Below are 17,043 nucleotides of genomic sequence, written 5' to 3' on the forward strand. Positions count from 1 at the left end.
CCGAAACGGTGCTCTATTGTAATACGTTGACACCCCTGTATCATTCTACAAGAAAGGTTGAAGAAAGCTATGGGAAGGCATGAAGCATTAATTTTGTTAAGACTAAACTATTCTTTTAAAGCAACGGATATTCTTTAAAATTTGTTATGTGTAACGTACAGTCCACCGAGAAAGTAATCTGAAAAATCTTGCGTTATCTCTGAAAAATGTCTGGAAGATGGAGAACAGACACGGAAATGGATGTAGTTGGACAAAGGGAAGTAGGATAATCTCCATGGTTGTATCACCCCGAACAAGATTCGAAAATTCTGAAGTACCCAGCATTCGCTTGGTGTCTTCCACTTGCCTATCTAGCACACTCAAGGTGGCTGAACTGTACACACTGGTCCAGCTTTACAGGTTAAAATTACTTTGCCTGAAGTTTGACATGTTTTACATTAGGAGAACCGGTACAGATATCTACGTCATGTTCACTACATGATGTTTGTGGGATGGGGTGTTTCACAAACTGAACGAGTAACTCGATGCTCAATTTGTGTTTTATTTAACTTCATTAAAAGTGCCATTTGGCATCAGAAGTTTACAGCACCTGATATTTTGCAATTGCTACTGTTAAAATTTTTACCACGAAAAGCCATTAAAACCATAAAACTTTAGCTGAAGTATTTGCACTGACGGCACCATATAGCCTGAAATGCCCAGCTGCGCCTTATCAAGGAGCGCTGACATCAGTCGTACCCTCTGCGACAATCTCTTCTGCTTGTTCCAGATGAGGTTCGACCACCGTTGATTCCGCAGGAGATGCGGAGTCTTCCTTCTGCACTTCTGGGTCAGCTTCTTTTGCCTCCTCCACTGCTCCTTGCTGTGGCTCTAACGCAGTTTGAACTTCCACAGCTGGTGCGTCCGCTGCCTTCTTGACCTCCAGAACCACTTTTCCGAAGTTCTCACGTGTGCATAGTTGCGTTATGCCTTCAGCCACCTGCAAGTACCCAAATGTCACAGAGGAGACTTTCCTATGAAGTTTATAAATACTTAGCACAGTGTACTCACATTATCGAAGGGCAGAACAGCGTGAATACAGGGCTGTATTTTGGCACTGGAATACAGCTTAAATATTTCATTTAGAGATCGCTGCACTGCCTCTGGATGAAGGTCTAACCATATGCCAATGTTCACTCCTGCTATGCAGTAGTTTTTGCTAACTACATCCGCAGAGGACACCGATCCGCTATCCCATTTAGGTCGCATTAACGCCCATGATGTATATTTTGAGTATTTAGCTGTGCTGTTCGACCCTGAAAAAATGTAATTAACAAATTATGCTAGAAAAGCATACGGCAAACAGCTGATACAACCGATTCGACTACTAACCCTTGTAAGCCACTAAATATTTGTGTAGGAGAACCGTGTTTAGCAACAAGTCGAGTAAAGGATCAGGGCCGTATATGAATACCTGCACTCTTACTACGCCCAACGATGTTCCTTAAAACTTATTAGTCCGGAGATTAGTGGTTTTAGGGCACAAAATTACAGTGGTCATTAGCACCCAGACTAAATTATGAATGTACTGCGAGGCATACAACGCGAGCAGCTGCTCCTGGATCATCCGCTGAAGTGTCATCCAGAGTACATAGCAGGCCAAGATCAGTGCGGACAGGACGTTAAAAATGTGGCGTACCGTCAGCAATTGCCCACATGGGCAGAACTGCGCCGGCGCAGCAGTCAGCAGACGGCGGTGGCTGAACCGGCCGTGTCCAATCCGTAACCGGGCAAGAACGACCTCGTCCCACCGAGAAGGGCGTGAAGAGGTCGTCCAAGCCGTGGGGAGACATTTCAACGCCCGAAGCTTGTTTTCAGTAAGTGTAGAGCAATCGGCATGCCACAGCGATAAAATGCGCTGACAAATGACCCTGCTAAAATCAGATGAAGGCACACAACAAGAAGCCATCAGAGGATGGAGTACCGCAGCCTTGGCCGCAGCATTTACAGCTTCGTTCCCAGGGATACCGACATGGCGAAGAACCCACATAAAGGTAACCTGAGAACCGTCGTTCGCCAGCTGCTGAAGAGAGCGTTGGATTCGGTGCACAAAAGGGTGAACCGGACACGAATCACTGAGGCTCTGGATGGCGTTCAGGGAATCAGAGCAGATGACATAAGCATAACGTCGGTGGCGCCGGATGTAAAGAACAGCCTGATAGAGCGCAAAAAGCTCAGCTGTGAAGACCGAACAATGGCCATGGAGCCGGTATTTGAAACTATGCGCCCCAACAATTAAAGAACACCCGACACTCTCATTGGTCTTAGAGCCAACTGCATAAATGAAGATCGTATTAATGAACTTCGAACGAAGTTCGACAAACCGCGAGCGGTATACCTAACCTGGGGTAACCTTTGGGAGCGAGCTGATATCAAGGTGAACGCGAACCTGAGCCTGGAGCCAAGGTGGCGTTTGGCTCTCGCCCACTCTAAAGGTTGCAGGGAGTGAAAAATCAAGGTGGTGAAGGAGGGGACGAAAGCGAACTCCAGGGGGGTAGCAGGGCATATACATACAACCCGTATTGACAGTCGAGAGGGTCGTCAAAGGAACGATAAGACGGGTCGTCTGGCATTGATAACAGCCGACAGGCATACCGACAAAGCAGTATATCGCGCCGGTAGGTTAGTGGCAATTCACCGGCTTCAGCATGAAGACTCGACGGGACTAGTCTAGAACGCTCCGATCGCAAGACATAACCCCCCGATGTTTTCTAGCGTTGAGGCGGCGTAAGATGGACAGCCGTGCAGAGGAGTATACAAAGCTCCTATAATCCAGCTTTGAGCGAACGATCGACCGATATAGGCGAAGTAGGACGGTTCGATACGCTCCCCACGACGTACCGCTGAGAACACTGAGGACATTTAGGGAACGGGTACAACGGGCAGCCAAATATGACATGTGGAGACCAGCTAAGTTTCCTGTCAAATGTAAGACCTAAACATTGTCGTCTCCACGAACGGGAGAGCAACTGGACCGAGATGTAAGGACGGTGGGAGAAACTCTTTGTAGCGCCAGACGTTTATACAGACCGTCGTCTCGACAGAAAAACTGAAGCCATTGGCGACACTCCAGGAGTAAAGACTGTCAAGACAGCGCTCCAGGAAACATGTACGCTGCGCGCTGCAGTAGATGGTAAAATCGTCCACAAAAAGGGAGCCTGATACATCAGCTGAGAGGCAATCCATTATTGGATTGATCGCTATGGCGAAGAGCGACGCTGAAAACTGAGCCCTGTGGCTCCCCATTCTGGTGAAAGGCTTCGGACAGGACAACCCACACGTACCCTGAACTTTCGATCCACTAAAAAGGCACGAATAAAAAGAGGGAGGCGACCGCGGAGGCCCCATGTATGCATGGTGCGGAGAATGCCCGCCCTCCAACAGGTGTCTTAAGCCTTCTCCAAATCAAAGAACACAGCCACTGTGTGGCGCTTCCGCAAGAAGTTATGTATAATGAAGGTCGAGAAGTTAACCAGATGGTCACCAGCAGAGCGGCGCCTTCGAAATCCACATTTTACATCGGTAAGTAAGCGTCGAGATTCGAGCAGCCAAACCAAACGAGAGTCAACCATTCGTTCCATCACCTTACAGACACAGCTGGTAAGGGAAATGGGTCGATAACTGGAAGGCAAGTGCTTGTCCTTCCTCGGCTTAGGAATCGGGACGATAGATTCGCGCCAGCATGTGTGATCATGACCCTCAATCCAGACGCGATTCTAAGTACGAAGAAGAAAACCTTTAGCTGCAGCAGAAAGGTTCTTCAGCATCTGAATATGAATAGAATCAGGTCCCGGAGCAGACGACCGTGACCGGGTAAGTGCACTTTCGAGTTCCCGCATGGTGAATGATTCGAGGAGCGGAAGTTAGATGGCCTTGCCTCCTCTGCCTGTTTTCGGGGGAGGAAGGAAGGGTGGTAATGGGCCCAGCTCGAAACCGCTGCGAAAAATCGGCCGACGGCATTGGAGACTGGGAAGTGGACCTTAGTGCCAGATAGCCAGAGCTGGCTACCCCAGACAACAGAAGCAGTAAAACTGTTGAAGGAGCTTGTGAAAGCAGCCCAGCTGGCTTTATTGCTTCCTTTAATAACACGACGACACTGCACACGTAATCATTTATAATTTATACAATTCGCCATCATAGGGTGGCGTTTGAAGATGCGTAAAGCACGTCGACGAGCACGTAAAGCGTCTCTACATGCTGCGGTCCACCAGGGGACCGGTACGCGACGTGGAGAAGTAGTATGAGGGATGGAATATTCAGCAGCAGTGAGAATGACTTCCGTGAGGAGTGCGACCTGACTATCGCAGCTTGCGAAGGTTTGATCCTGAAAGGTCGCCCTGGAAGAGACCCCAGTCTGCTTTGGAGATGTTCCAACTAGTTGAGCATGGAGATTGGGTATGATGCAGGAGATGGATAACAAGGGAAGTGGTCGCTCCAATACGTATCGGAAAGAGCTTACCACTCAAACCGACGTGCAAGTTGGGTAGTACGTATAGAGAGGTCTAAATGAGAATAGGTGCGAGTTGTGTCCGAAAGAAAAGTAGGGGCGCCAGCATTGAGGCAGACAAGATTGAGGTGGTTGAAAAGGTCTGCTAACTGGGAGCCTCTCGGGCAGGATGCTGGAGAGCCCCAAAAGGGATGGTGGGCATTGAAGTATCCAGTCAACAAAAATGGTGCAGGTAGCTGAGCAATAATTTGCATCATGTCTGCTCTAGTAACGGCAGACGAGAGAGTGTAAACGGTACAAATGGAAAATGTGAAAGTGGGGAGAGTAATTCGGACGGCAACTGCCTGCAGATCGGTGTGCAATATGATGGGATCGTACTAGATATCATCCCAGACCAGCAACAGAACACCTCCATGAGCCGAAATACCTGCCACAGGGGGTAGGTCAACGTGCACAGATGCATAGTGTGCCAAGTCAATACGATCGCATGAGCGTAGCTTCGTTTCCTGGAGAGCTACTACGAGCTGACAGTGCAAGTGTAGCAGCAACTTTAAGTCCTTTCGGTTGGAGCGAATGCCACGAATACTCCAATGAAGAAGTGCCATCGTGAGAAGAAAAGGCAAGAAGGGGTCACCTCGAAGGCTGCTGAGGGCCTGGCTTCCTGCGAGCACTGCTGCCGCTATCAATAGGCGGAGAGCCATCGTCTATTTTTTTCAATAGGTTCGTCGGCCACCATGTTAAGATGGTCTGGAGGGGGAGCTTCCTCCGCCAGTGAACGGCCAGATGTTCGGCTACCAGCAGTGCGGCCAGGCGAAACTGATGACGGCCTGGGGCGGCAACCGCTGGGTGGCGCAAGAGAAGAAACGCTCCGTGGCGGAGAAGGATAACTTTTCTTCCTATGAGCCTTCTTGGAAGGTCGTTCAGTCGAAGTACTGGTCGATGGCTGGGAGTTCGGGGTACGTAAGAAGTCTTCACGGGACGGTTCCTTCTTGAAGGCCCGTGCATCTGGCTTCTGGGCCAGAGTCTTGGCAGAAGCTGATTAAGGTGCTTGTGTCTTAGGGGTGACGGGAGGAAGAGGAGACGTTGACGTGGCGATCTTAGCACTCGCCGAACAGAGGACCGTAGCGCTAAAGCTCAGATCGCATGTCAGCGTCGATACCTCCGTGGTAGGCCGAGGACGGTACCGTATTTCCCCGCTGGGAGCAGCGTGGGCTACCTACTAGCAGAAAGCTTGCGAGCAGCCGAGGTGGACACTTTCCCTTTGACCAGAATTTCCTGTATACAGCGTTCATCCTTTTAGGGTGCTGTATGGTCACCCTGACAGTTCACGCTAGGAGGAGACGGAGGTTGACAGTCACACTCATGGGCGTCCCTGCCACAAGTAACGCATTTAGCCGCATTAGAACAAGACTGGTGGGTGCGGTTAAAACCCTGAAAGTAGCAGCAGCGCGTAGGTGTCGGGACATAGTGAACAGAAATAACCTCACAGCCCGCTTTGATGAGAGACAGCAGCTGAACACTATCAAAGGTCAAGAAGTATCCGAATCAGTAGGTCATTGTCGACCTTTTCCCATGACCCTATGGACAGCCGTCACGCCCTGCTCAGCGAGGAAAGAATCTCTTCGGCAGTCAATCCGTTGAGTGATCTAGTAGATACCACACCACGCGATGAATTCAAAGTGCGGTGGGCCTCTACCCAGAAATGGGAACTTTTACAGGAGCGTGGCCTGAAGGAGTTTTGCCTGAAAGGCACTCTCAGTATCCAACAAGGTACTGATACACATCGTGGTACAAGACTACAGGTCCGACTATGGCATCTACGCCCTTCTGAATAACGAAGGGGTTGACAGATGAAAAATCCTTTCCATCCTCAGATGTAGAAACTACGAGGAACTTTGGGGCAGGCGGTAGTACTTTTGTCATTGGTGGCTGGTCAAGTTTCCGGTTTTGGGCAGAAGTCTAGAGACGCTCCCGCCTTAGGTGAATGTTTACACCTCTGGTAACACTTCCCGAGAAACGGACGGAGGGACCAATTGGCATGGTGGGAAGGTGTCAGCTCGGGCAATCACCCATCCCCAGGCCTGCATGGACCCTACTTTTCTAACCATGACGGTGAATTACGCTTTACCCCGTCATTGGCTACGCGTGCGAACGCTTGGGTCGGCCTTCATGCACGCACAGGGAGGAAAGAATAGGAAAAAATGGTGAGGGAGAGAAAGGACAGACTGTCTCAAACGCCGAGGTGGAGACCATAGGATGGACAAGAAGGCAAGGAAGACAGTGAGAGCGAGAAGCACAAAGGAAGGAAACAAAGGAAGGAAGAAACCAGAGTAAGCGAAAAACCGAAACGACCACAAATTTAAGTCGTTGAACCGTCCGTCTCCGGACGCAGGCCAGACTACCCCCTTGAGTGGGAGGGACTCCTTTTAGTCGCCTCTTACGACGGGCAGGAATACCTCGGGCCTATTTCTACCCCGGACCCGTAGTGGGTGCCAGCGGACACGGTAGCAGATTCTATCACATACTTGATTAATTCAGAACAGGCTGAGGAAGATTAACACTGCTCTCCAACGCCATTAGAACATCTTTCTATTCTGGTCAGACTACTCTTGTTTTCGACTATTCACCAATACACTTTAGACCTTTAGTCATTTTATGGTGTAACTTAATGAAGGCATCCCGCTTCAGCCCACGTCTGAACAAGGTCAGAGTTAGGCATGTCATCACATGCCCCGTGGAGGCTACGTTACCATCGTCACACTGTTTTAAAGACTTACCGGTGCTATCTGTAACTGTCGTAACTGGAGAGTACAGCACCCTTCTGTAGACGAGTTGGTACGTCACGCTTTCACAAACCAATTTCCGAATGAACATTATTACATTTGAACTATTTCACAAGGTGGTAGGTGCCTTACTCAGTAGGGTAAGACTTCCAGTCCTCTAGTACAAGGGCCCTTGTCAATATCTATTTGACACGTTTACCGTTTCGCGTATTTAGTCTGATTATTTACATAAATATGGACACATCCGAATGGATGTAACTAAACCACTCTTTCTGGTATTTCAATTTTCACGGAAGTCTCATTCGAAAGCGATGGGTTTTAACAATACGTTAATTTTAATTATTTCATCCTGGACGGACTAAGATCAAATTTGGTAGCACTTTCTACAGCTTAAAAACCCCTTTATCATTATCACTGACTAGATATTAGTCGCCGACTGGCCTAGACAAAGCTTTTTGTGAAAGAGCTGTGCCTCTATTTAGTAAACAAGGAAAAATTTTAGGCGTTTGAAATCTTGTACTTCCTGAGAACGTTGGCAAGTGGGCAGGAAAGAGGAAGCATCTGAAACTATAGATGCAAGTCCATGGATACCCCTTATCAGAAAGAAAGGCGAGGATTTATCGCCTACGACAGAGCCGAAAGCAACGGAATTTATAAATTATGGGCAGTTTAAGACAAATACGAACAGGTCATAGAGAATTTATGTACGTTACGCAGAGCTGGAAAGACTAAAATAGCAGCATCAAACCAGTCTAAGGAGAAACTGTCCCCGTAGCTTCCATCCTAATTTATGGACTTTCAGCTGCTCTGTGGTTACATCGATAGCCCTCTATCGCCATCGCAACACACCCATCGTCATACCAGTGGCAGTTCACTGGCCTCTACGACAATAAGGACTAGAGACGTTTATTATTTATGAAATTAAGACTAAGTGAAGGAAGTATTTAGCCGATATTGTAAGTAATAAATTGTTCTACAATGGACCTGCACCATACCAGGAGATTAAGGAAAGCGTTCTGGCATGTGAGCTATTATATTCAGACAACGTACAATGACAGCCCTACTGTTCATAGAAAAGCTAAATGTAGCAAGAGCCAACACGATTGTTACTGCAGTGTTTCTGTTTTGTACTTACCTAGCAGTACCAACTTTCCGACAGGGTGGAGAATTTTTAGGCACTTCTCAAGATCACTTCCACCATTGGTGTTTACCACGATATCAACACCTTCAGGGTAATCTTGCAATATTTCGGTTTCATAGTTGTCGTGACGAAATACCCGCTTCACGCCAAGAGAACGGAGCTTTTCGTGCTTTGATTCTGAAGCTGTTCCTACAACTTCGACATTGTCCACTGTCTGAGCAAGCTGGATGAGTGCCGTGCCGACACCACCTGAAATGAGACGGGAATTTATATCGAAGTAACGAAGATACTAAAAACTGACTTCAGCGCCAGTGGGCCAAAGTAAGGCAAGTAAGTATTAAGCAACAGATTTTTAATTTGCCAGACCTGGCTTCAAGAGCACCAGAGCTAATTTTGTTTTGCAGCTGGTTGTAGGATTTTTATTTGTATTACTGCTATCTACATCCGAATGTTCCATACTAAAGTCGTTATGTTGATGTGTGGGTGCAATGATGGACAACTGCGAGTCCTGCATACCTGCCTTTGGACTTTCGGGGAATTTCAGAACCTCCTGTCGCTTAGTCCATTAAACCGTGTATGTGCTTAGTGTCAATCCATGTTGCCGACAGCGTTCAAGACCATTTTCAATCAGTGTCATTAACGTTATTTGAACTGTCAGAAATGCTACACACATTACACGCAGTGTCCTACATCCAGTTCACCTAATTTTACTTTAAGCATACCGTTATCAGCTCACCAAAATTTAGAAAAAGCTCTTCCACAATTTTAGCGTAACCGTGCACCCATGTGTGGATGCTAGTTAGCTAAAATCCTCGACAATTATACTAAGACAACAGCACTAAATTCCTAAGCAGTGTGTTTACATGGTACTCGTGCCTTGTCCAAAGGACTGAGTTATCCTTAATCTCTAATTTACCACTTTCTAAAATGCTCTTGAAACGGTCGTTACAAAACTTTTCAATAGTCTTAATTCACCACACAGCGATCATTGCACCAGATACACTGTTTCCATTTGATATTCCTTTTCTCGTTCTTTCAGTTTCTGTAATTTGGTGGACCTATACGTTTGCAACACGTAAGTGAACTGATTAACATTTTGGCACTAACAGCCTGTTTGCTCAAATTGTTGCGACCGAGCAACTACTGCCGTGCGCCGTCTCTAGCCCTTTTGCCTGACGACGGGTGCAGTTTATGAATATTTTGTCCGTATAAATTACAGCTGAAATTCTTGGTGGCGACAGATAGTAGGTTTACTACACTACCGGTTAGGATGGAATGAAAATTTCTGTGGCAGGTGCACGTAATGTTGGACAACGTGTGAAATTCCCACATGGAAGTTGTATTTTGTGCCCTGGCAGTTTCATCGTGGTCGCTAGTCCAGTTTTCTGTTGTGATGTCAACGAGGACGCAAAAAGAATACCTGGATCCCTCTTTGTCCCAGTTAATTTACGTTCGACATCCTACGATAATGTCTCGTTCTGTTTCGCTACGGCATGTGTTTGACTACATCCACACGGTTGCTCTGCAATTCAAATTTAAGTGCCTGGTAGAGGGTTCATCAAATCATTTTCATACGACTTCTCTACCACTCCACTATCGGCGCGCGAGAAAAAGTAACACCTAAATCTTTGCGCTAGAGATCTGATTTATTTTATGATCCTATGTAGGTGGGTGTCCACAAAATATTTTCGCATTCGGAAGAGAAAGTTGGTAATTGAAATTTCGTAAATAGATTTCGTCGCAAAGAAAACCGCCTTCGTTGCAGTGACTGCCACCCCAACTCGCGTATTATCAGTGACACTCAGCCGTGTTGCACGATAACACGAATCGAGCTGCCCTTTTGTGCACTTTTTCGATGTCCTCCGTCAATGCAACCCATTAAGGATCCCGTACCGCGCAGCATTATTCCAACAGAGGACGGACGGACAATTTTAGTGTATGTTGTGTCTTATCTTCTAAGTGTTCTGCCAACAAAGCAGGTATTTAGTCGAACTGACAGCCCTTAGAGTCGTGCGATTTATCATATACCCTAAATTTATCGGATTTCTTGTAGTACGAACGTCGATTACCTCTAACTTTTCTTTGTTTAGTGTAATTGTCACTTTTCGCACCATACGGATATTCTCTCTAGTTTCTCTTTTAATTGGAACTGATCGTCTGATTTTACTAGAAGATAAATCACAGCGTCATCTGCTAAAAGTATAAGGGATTGCTCAGATTACGACCTACATCATTTATGTAAATCAGGAACAGCAGAGGGCCTATGACACCATCTTACGGAACGCCAGATACAACTTCTGTTCTACTCTATTTACCGTCTATCACTACGAACTGTGACCTCAGAGGAAATCACGAATCTAGTCACACAACTGAGACGATACTCCATATGCACGCTATTTTATTAATAGTCGCTTGTGGGGAACGGTATCAAAAGCTTTCTCCGAGTATGAAATCGATCTGAGATCCCTTGACAGCAGTAATTACTTCATGGGATTTAAGAGCTGTATTGCACAAGAATGGTATTTTCTGAATCCGTGTGTTATGTATCAAGAGATTTTCTTCAAGGTGATTCATGATGTTCGAGTACAGTATAAGCTCCAAGATCGTACTGCTAATTGAGGTCAGTGATACGAGTCTAATTCAATGGGTTACTGCTATTTCCTTTCTTGAACATTGGTGTGACCCGTGCCACTTTGCAGTCTTTAGGAACAGATCTTTCGTCAAGTGAGCGGTTGTATATGATCGCTAAGAAAGGCGCTATTGTGTCTGCATACTCTGAAAGAAACCTGACTGGTATACCATCTGGACCGGAAGACTTGCCTTTCTTAAGTGATATGAGTAGTTTCGCAACACCTAAGATATCTACTTTGGTCACTCATGTTAACATCTGTTCTGGTTTCGCATTCTGGAATATTTACTTCGTCTTCTGTCGTGAAGAAATTACGGTTAACTATTTAGTAACTCCGCTTTAGTGGCACCATCATCGGTAACATTTCCATCGCTATCGCGCAGTGGCGGTAGCGACTTGCCACTGGCGTACTTTACATACGACCAGAATCTCTAGGTTTCCTACAGTATTTTGAAACCGTTTCGTTGCGGAAACTATTGAAAGCATCTCGCATTGACGCCCGCACTAAATTTCTAGCTTCCGTGACACTCAGCCAGTCTTGGGGATTCTGCGTTTTTCTGTATTTGGCATGATTTTTTCGTTGCTTCTGCAACAGTGTTCGGACGTTTTGTTTACCACGGTGTATCAGTCCCGTCGCTTATTAACTTATGCGATATGAATATCTGTTGCTGTCGATACTGTATCTTTGAATTTGAGCCATATCTGCTCTACGGTTACATAATTAGCTTAGAAGGAATGGAGACATTCCTAGGAAGGCATCAAGCGAATTTTTATCTGCTGTTTTAAATAGATATATTTCGCTTTTATTTTTAGTGGTTTTGGTTGATATGGTTTTAAGCTTCGCTACAATGACCTTGTGTTCACTAATCCCTGTATCCGTCATGACGCTCTATTGGATCAGGATTTGTGGCTTAGAGGTCAAGCGTGTTTTCGCAACCATTTACAATTCGTGTGGGCCCATGAACTAATTGTTCGAAGTAATTCTCCGGAAGCAATTAGTACGGCTTCGGAAAATAGTTTGTCTACTACCGGCTTCGAACATGTATTTTCGCCGACAAATCGAGGGCAGATTGAAGTCTCCAGCAATTATAACTGCTTGAGTGGGCTACTTATTTGTAACGAGGCTCAAGTTTTCTTTGAACTGTTCAGCTACTTTATCATCTGAGCAGGGGGTCGGTAGAAGGAGCCAATTATTATTTTGGTACGGCTGTTTAGGATAACCTACACCCATAGTAGTTCGCAGGAGATACCTACTACGAAGAGGTAAACACCATCTACTTTATTTAATCCACCCTTTCTGAAGACTGTTTGCGCCTCTAAAAATTTCGGCAAAATTTACCTCCAGCTTTAGCCAGCTTTCTGTTCCTAAAACTATTTCAGCTTCAGTGCTTTCTATAAGCGCTTAAAGCTCTGATACCTTTTCAACACAGCTAGGACAATTTACAACCACAATACCGACTATTACTTGGTCGATCCTCGTCGAAACGAGACTAACCTAAACAACCGCCCAGTCCACGCAACACAGCCCTTGCTACCCGTGTAGCCGCCTCCTGTGCGTAGTGGACACCTGACCTATTTAGCGGAACCCGAAACCCCACAGTGAAACCTAGCCACACCATCGCAAAAGCTATATGGAATTGATACACTTCCCACATTATTACGTTATCGAAAATGGAACAAAAATTTGCACTAGTATGCGAGAATGAGCATAGTGAAAATTCCATCACGTAATTAAAGTTTACCTGCGACAGACTGCATAAATACTTTCTCCGCGTTCGCAAGGCATCCGAATTTATACAGGCAGAAATGTGCCACAACGAAGTTTAGACCAAGGCTGACGGCATCTTTTAGGCTAATATCTTCCGGCAGCAGAAAGCAGTACTTGCGTTGGACGTGGACAACATGCCTGAACAGACCACCTTGCATTTGCAGACAGAGCACTTTCTGGCCCGCCTGTAACAAAATATTAGAACATTAGCTTTATTCCGGAAAACTACAGAAGTGCTGGAGAAGACGTGTCTTACCTGCAGATCGGTGACTGCATTGCCCACACGTGTTACGATGCCGGAACATTCACTGCCCATGATAACCGGGAAGAGTCTGTTCCTTATTATACCCAATCGCAAGTAGTGGTCTGTGAAGTTCAGGCCACAGTAATGGACTTCAACCTCGACGTGGTCGTCGCAAATAGCTTTCTGCAGTGGCGCCTCTGTTACCTTAAACACGAATATGCAACTGTATTTCGAGCCTATCACGATTAGACATTCGTTTAAACATTTGGAGGTTAAAAGGGTCTCAAATTCAGGCTATTTACAGAAGTAGGAAAGCTCGCGTGTTATGCCACAATGAAAGTATTTTGTCCGAGGACGGACTATGTTGCTCCAGGGCCGCTTTAAGCTTTTTCTTATTCGTTGTAAGGCGACAATAAGTCGCTCAGAAGCAGATTAGCGAGTCCATTAGTATCTACGATTCTTGAAGGGCAGCTAGTTAAATAAACTCTTATTTGGTAGAACAAATATTTTATCATTTAAAGGAAATACGGTACGTTGGTTTACCTTTATTCTGCTGATACTGCCATGCGCTGTTAGTGTGACTGACGGTACCGGACGTGTGAGGTCAGTTGAAGGAATCTGCCAACATTTTTCTTTTATCACTATTTGCAAACAACTATTTAAATACATTTTCATATTCGAACCGCCTGCAACTGAACGAAGGCGGTATTTGTTCTATCAGACGTTTCGCCTCCATTTATTAAGGAACCAGAGGTCGTTTATGTTCTACACAGCCACTGAGGAAAAAATGGAAGGCAAAATGCGTCGGCAAAGCTAATACTGATTATTCCGTCCGAACCTAAAGGCTGAGGTCCACAAATGAACATTAAGAAATTTAAGTCAGCTTCAACACAGGATTTTAACCGTATCCTATTTCTACATTACATCTATGAAATGTTTGTATGAAGCAGTGAACTACCTACGACAGTACCACACCAACAATAGCGTTAAACGTGTTGCAGGCGGCTCGAGAAGCATGTAACACCTGAACTTTTGAACACCAGTTAAATGGCCCTGTAGGTTGTCTAGATACGAGCTCTAGATTCTGCACTATGATTTTTGACTACTACGTCAGCATTACACAACGTTAAGCCATCGAAGACATGTGGAGATGCTACATTAAATTATCCACAACTGAATGTTGCGGAAGTAAGTAAATACCATGAATAAATAACCGGTATTAAACTTCTCCGGCATAGTATTTTAAGTGAAAATTAAATATTTTTATGTTACATTCACGGTGCCTTACCACACTAGGCGCTGTAAACTGCAGAGGAAGCAGATCCATGGTTGCCGGTAATCACCTAGAAAAACAAACCAGTCAGCGTAAGGAATGGTGAAGAACCTATTACATACTGCGTATGAGCTTTGCAGCCTCATGGTTTGTGGGCATAAATGCTGTGTGTTCCACCAATTACGGTTTTAGAAAGTCATGTACCATGGACCCTGTCCCAGAAAGCGGGTTGAATTGTAGCTACCCAAAGCCGTAAAGGCAGTTTTGAACAGTCCCTTAATAGCAAGATCATTACCCGCCGAACGCACACCACGATTGAATCGTGTATTTGTACATAAATACTCTCCAGAACCGTACTTCTACAACTAAAAATAAACTAAACGATTCCAAAAAATAAATAAAACAAAACACGATTCGTGGCTGAAGGTCGTTGTCCTGTGTGTATCTGGTTAACTAGGTTATTCTTTCAGTTAGAGAAATACCTACTTTATTCCTCTTTACTAGTTTTCCATCTCTGTTTCAGGTTTTTGGTAAATGTCATTTTCCACTAATACTAAGCGTGAACAAGATCGAGATCGCGTAGCAATGCTAAACAAAGCCATTTCTTCTTCCACTTAACGCTGTTTTATTCGTTTGTAAGTCTTATTTCGTTACGACTTGCTAGTGCGAGTCTTTAATTTTTAAAGTGGTGCCTGTGAAACATTTGTCGTCTTCATAATATAAAACCTATCAACACACAATTTGCAATGATGCTTTGGCCTTTTGTATGATGTACGAGTGTAGGATTTTTATATCCTGTCTAAAGATTGTTCTGTACCACTTTAAAATCGCCACACGATCTAGTCCAATTAAAGAATAAAGCAGCCTAGGAAGAAAGTTTTCTCCTTTAGAAGACTTTGAGGTTCGTTCATTGTCAGGAAAATGAAGCCACGAATAGTGTGGCAAAATTCCGTTATCAGTTATGAATACAACCAGTTTTTATTTTTCCATCATCGAGACAATCACATCTCGGAATCTTTCACTGCACAGCTATGATATCGGGAAGCTGCCCAACGGAACACTGCGAGCTGAACCTGAACTCAAACCCAGCCCCTTGCATTTAACTATCGTAGCACGTGAAGAATTTCCCAGAAAAAACGTATCTCTGCATCATTTGAAAAAGTCAGAATCTTAACTTTGTGTCTGAACACCGTATTAACACGATTTCAGAAAGCTGAACAACTTTAATGATGATCCTGAACATTTACCGTTACACCTAAGCGCCCTCTACTATTATAGAGTACTTTCACGATTAACAACGAGTGAACGCTTTCAGTAACTTTTTCTTACTGCTGCATTAGCCTTACAGTAAAATATAGCCATACTTCGTCATTTTACGCACTTCCAACCCAAAATACCACTAATCCAGTTTCTTAAGTGACCTTAAAATTTCAAGGACTAACCTATACACTTCATCATAAGAGCCGATCGTAACAAAACCAAGACATTACGGTACATCGAAAATAATACTTACAGTAGAACTGTGCACTAAGACGCAACTGCAGAAAAATTTTTCCGCGTGTGCCTTTATATATGGTGCATACTGGGCGTGTCCGTGCTACGATGATTCGACGACGGGCAGTCATGTGACGGAAAACTGAGTTTCCTGTCAAAACAAGGCAACTGCCCTCTAGCGCAGAGGAAGTGACCCAGGGTACAGCTGGGTATGTGCTGTCAACGGTCGTGTGGAAGATGACCGATTCCGCTGTGACTGAGCACGGAATTCCTACTGTATTTTTGCATCCACCTTCCATAGTGTACTGGGATGTATCTGTTGCTTTAAAGAGCAGTAATCATCAAAAAGGGATAACATCTGCAATCCTGTAATGAATATGTTTGTGCTTTTAGGATTGCAGAATAGGGTGAAAGTTCTACAAGAAATGGCAGGCTATAATGCTGATAATTAACGTTAACCTGAATTCGACATTAAGCTGTTAGTTAGTTTCAGCAAATAATCACCTTTTGGCCACACAGATCTAAAACAACACTTTTTAGTTTACTAAAACAGTGTATTGAGACTTTGATGCCACCGTACAGTGCATCATACTAAGCTATATGAGAGAAGTTTACGTACTTGTGTAGTGTACTGTGTGTTAGGAACTGTGTCTCAATGAGAATATTCTTTATTTGAATAAAAGACCCTGTTCGATTTCTATCTGCCGAATGATGGTATGTGATCTGTTAGGCAAATGAAGTTGTCAGTTAAACCAGGTAGCTTAAAGGTAGCCATACAGCTCATATCTTCCTTCAGCGTATAGTTAGGAAGTTCAAGTCAGAAACTTGGGACGTACACTGTCAAGATTAGGAAAAAATAGAAACGACTTTTGATTCTCTATATAAAGACACGTAGATGTTTCAGATAATTCGAAGATGCATAGATAGGGTGGCGTACTGATTATTGCATCTGCCTAGCGAGCAGGGGACCGGGTTCGAATCCCAGACTTGGTACAAATTTCCATTCATCCCTTCAGTCTGCATATACACATCGTAGATGTTGGAGACTTGAACGTTTCTGGAACCATATATTTTCTTTTGAGTATGGCTGATAGTTTCGTAGACCAAATCGGAGTAAAATACCGTTTATTTCCCGCTTCGGGATATTTCGAGTCTACTGCAATCAGCGACGTGCTGTTGGAACGTATTTTTTCTGAGCTATTTTGTTGAACTTGCCTGTCGCATT

The 17,043-nt window shown here is 44.8% G+C and overlaps 1 protein-coding gene across 2 annotated transcripts; it reads right to left on the reverse strand.

Annotated features, from left to right (window-relative positions):
* Positions 1-521: 521 nt before the first annotated feature.
* LOC126259626 (synaptic vesicle membrane protein VAT-1 homolog) lies at positions 522-15,921 on the reverse strand. 2 transcript variants are annotated; one of them, XM_049956545.1, is made up of 8 exons: positions 15,838-15,921; positions 14,340-14,394; positions 13,595-13,669; positions 13,064-13,255; positions 12,782-12,992; positions 8,405-8,659; positions 1,051-1,295; positions 522-979 (listed from the first exon to the last, which is right to left on the reverse strand). In XM_049956545.1, exons 2-8 carry the CDS (start codon positions 14,376-14,378, stop codon positions 713-715), a joined length of 1,284 nt encoding a protein of 427 aa, XP_049812502.1. In that variant the 5' UTR covers positions 14,379-14,394; positions 15,838-15,921; the 3' UTR covers positions 522-712. The 2 variants fall into 2 exon arrangements, with proteins under 2 accessions (XP_049812502.1, XP_049812504.1); XM_049956547.1 differs by lacking the exon at positions 8,405-8,659.
* Between the last annotated feature and the right edge of the window lie 1,122 nt (positions 15,922-17,043).

Source organism: Schistocerca nitens, chromosome 5, assembly GCF_023898315.1.
Source record: "Schistocerca nitens isolate TAMUIC-IGC-003100 chromosome 5, iqSchNite1.1, whole genome shotgun sequence".
Lineage (NCBI taxonomy): Eukaryota > Metazoa > Arthropoda > Insecta > Orthoptera > Acrididae > Schistocerca > Schistocerca nitens.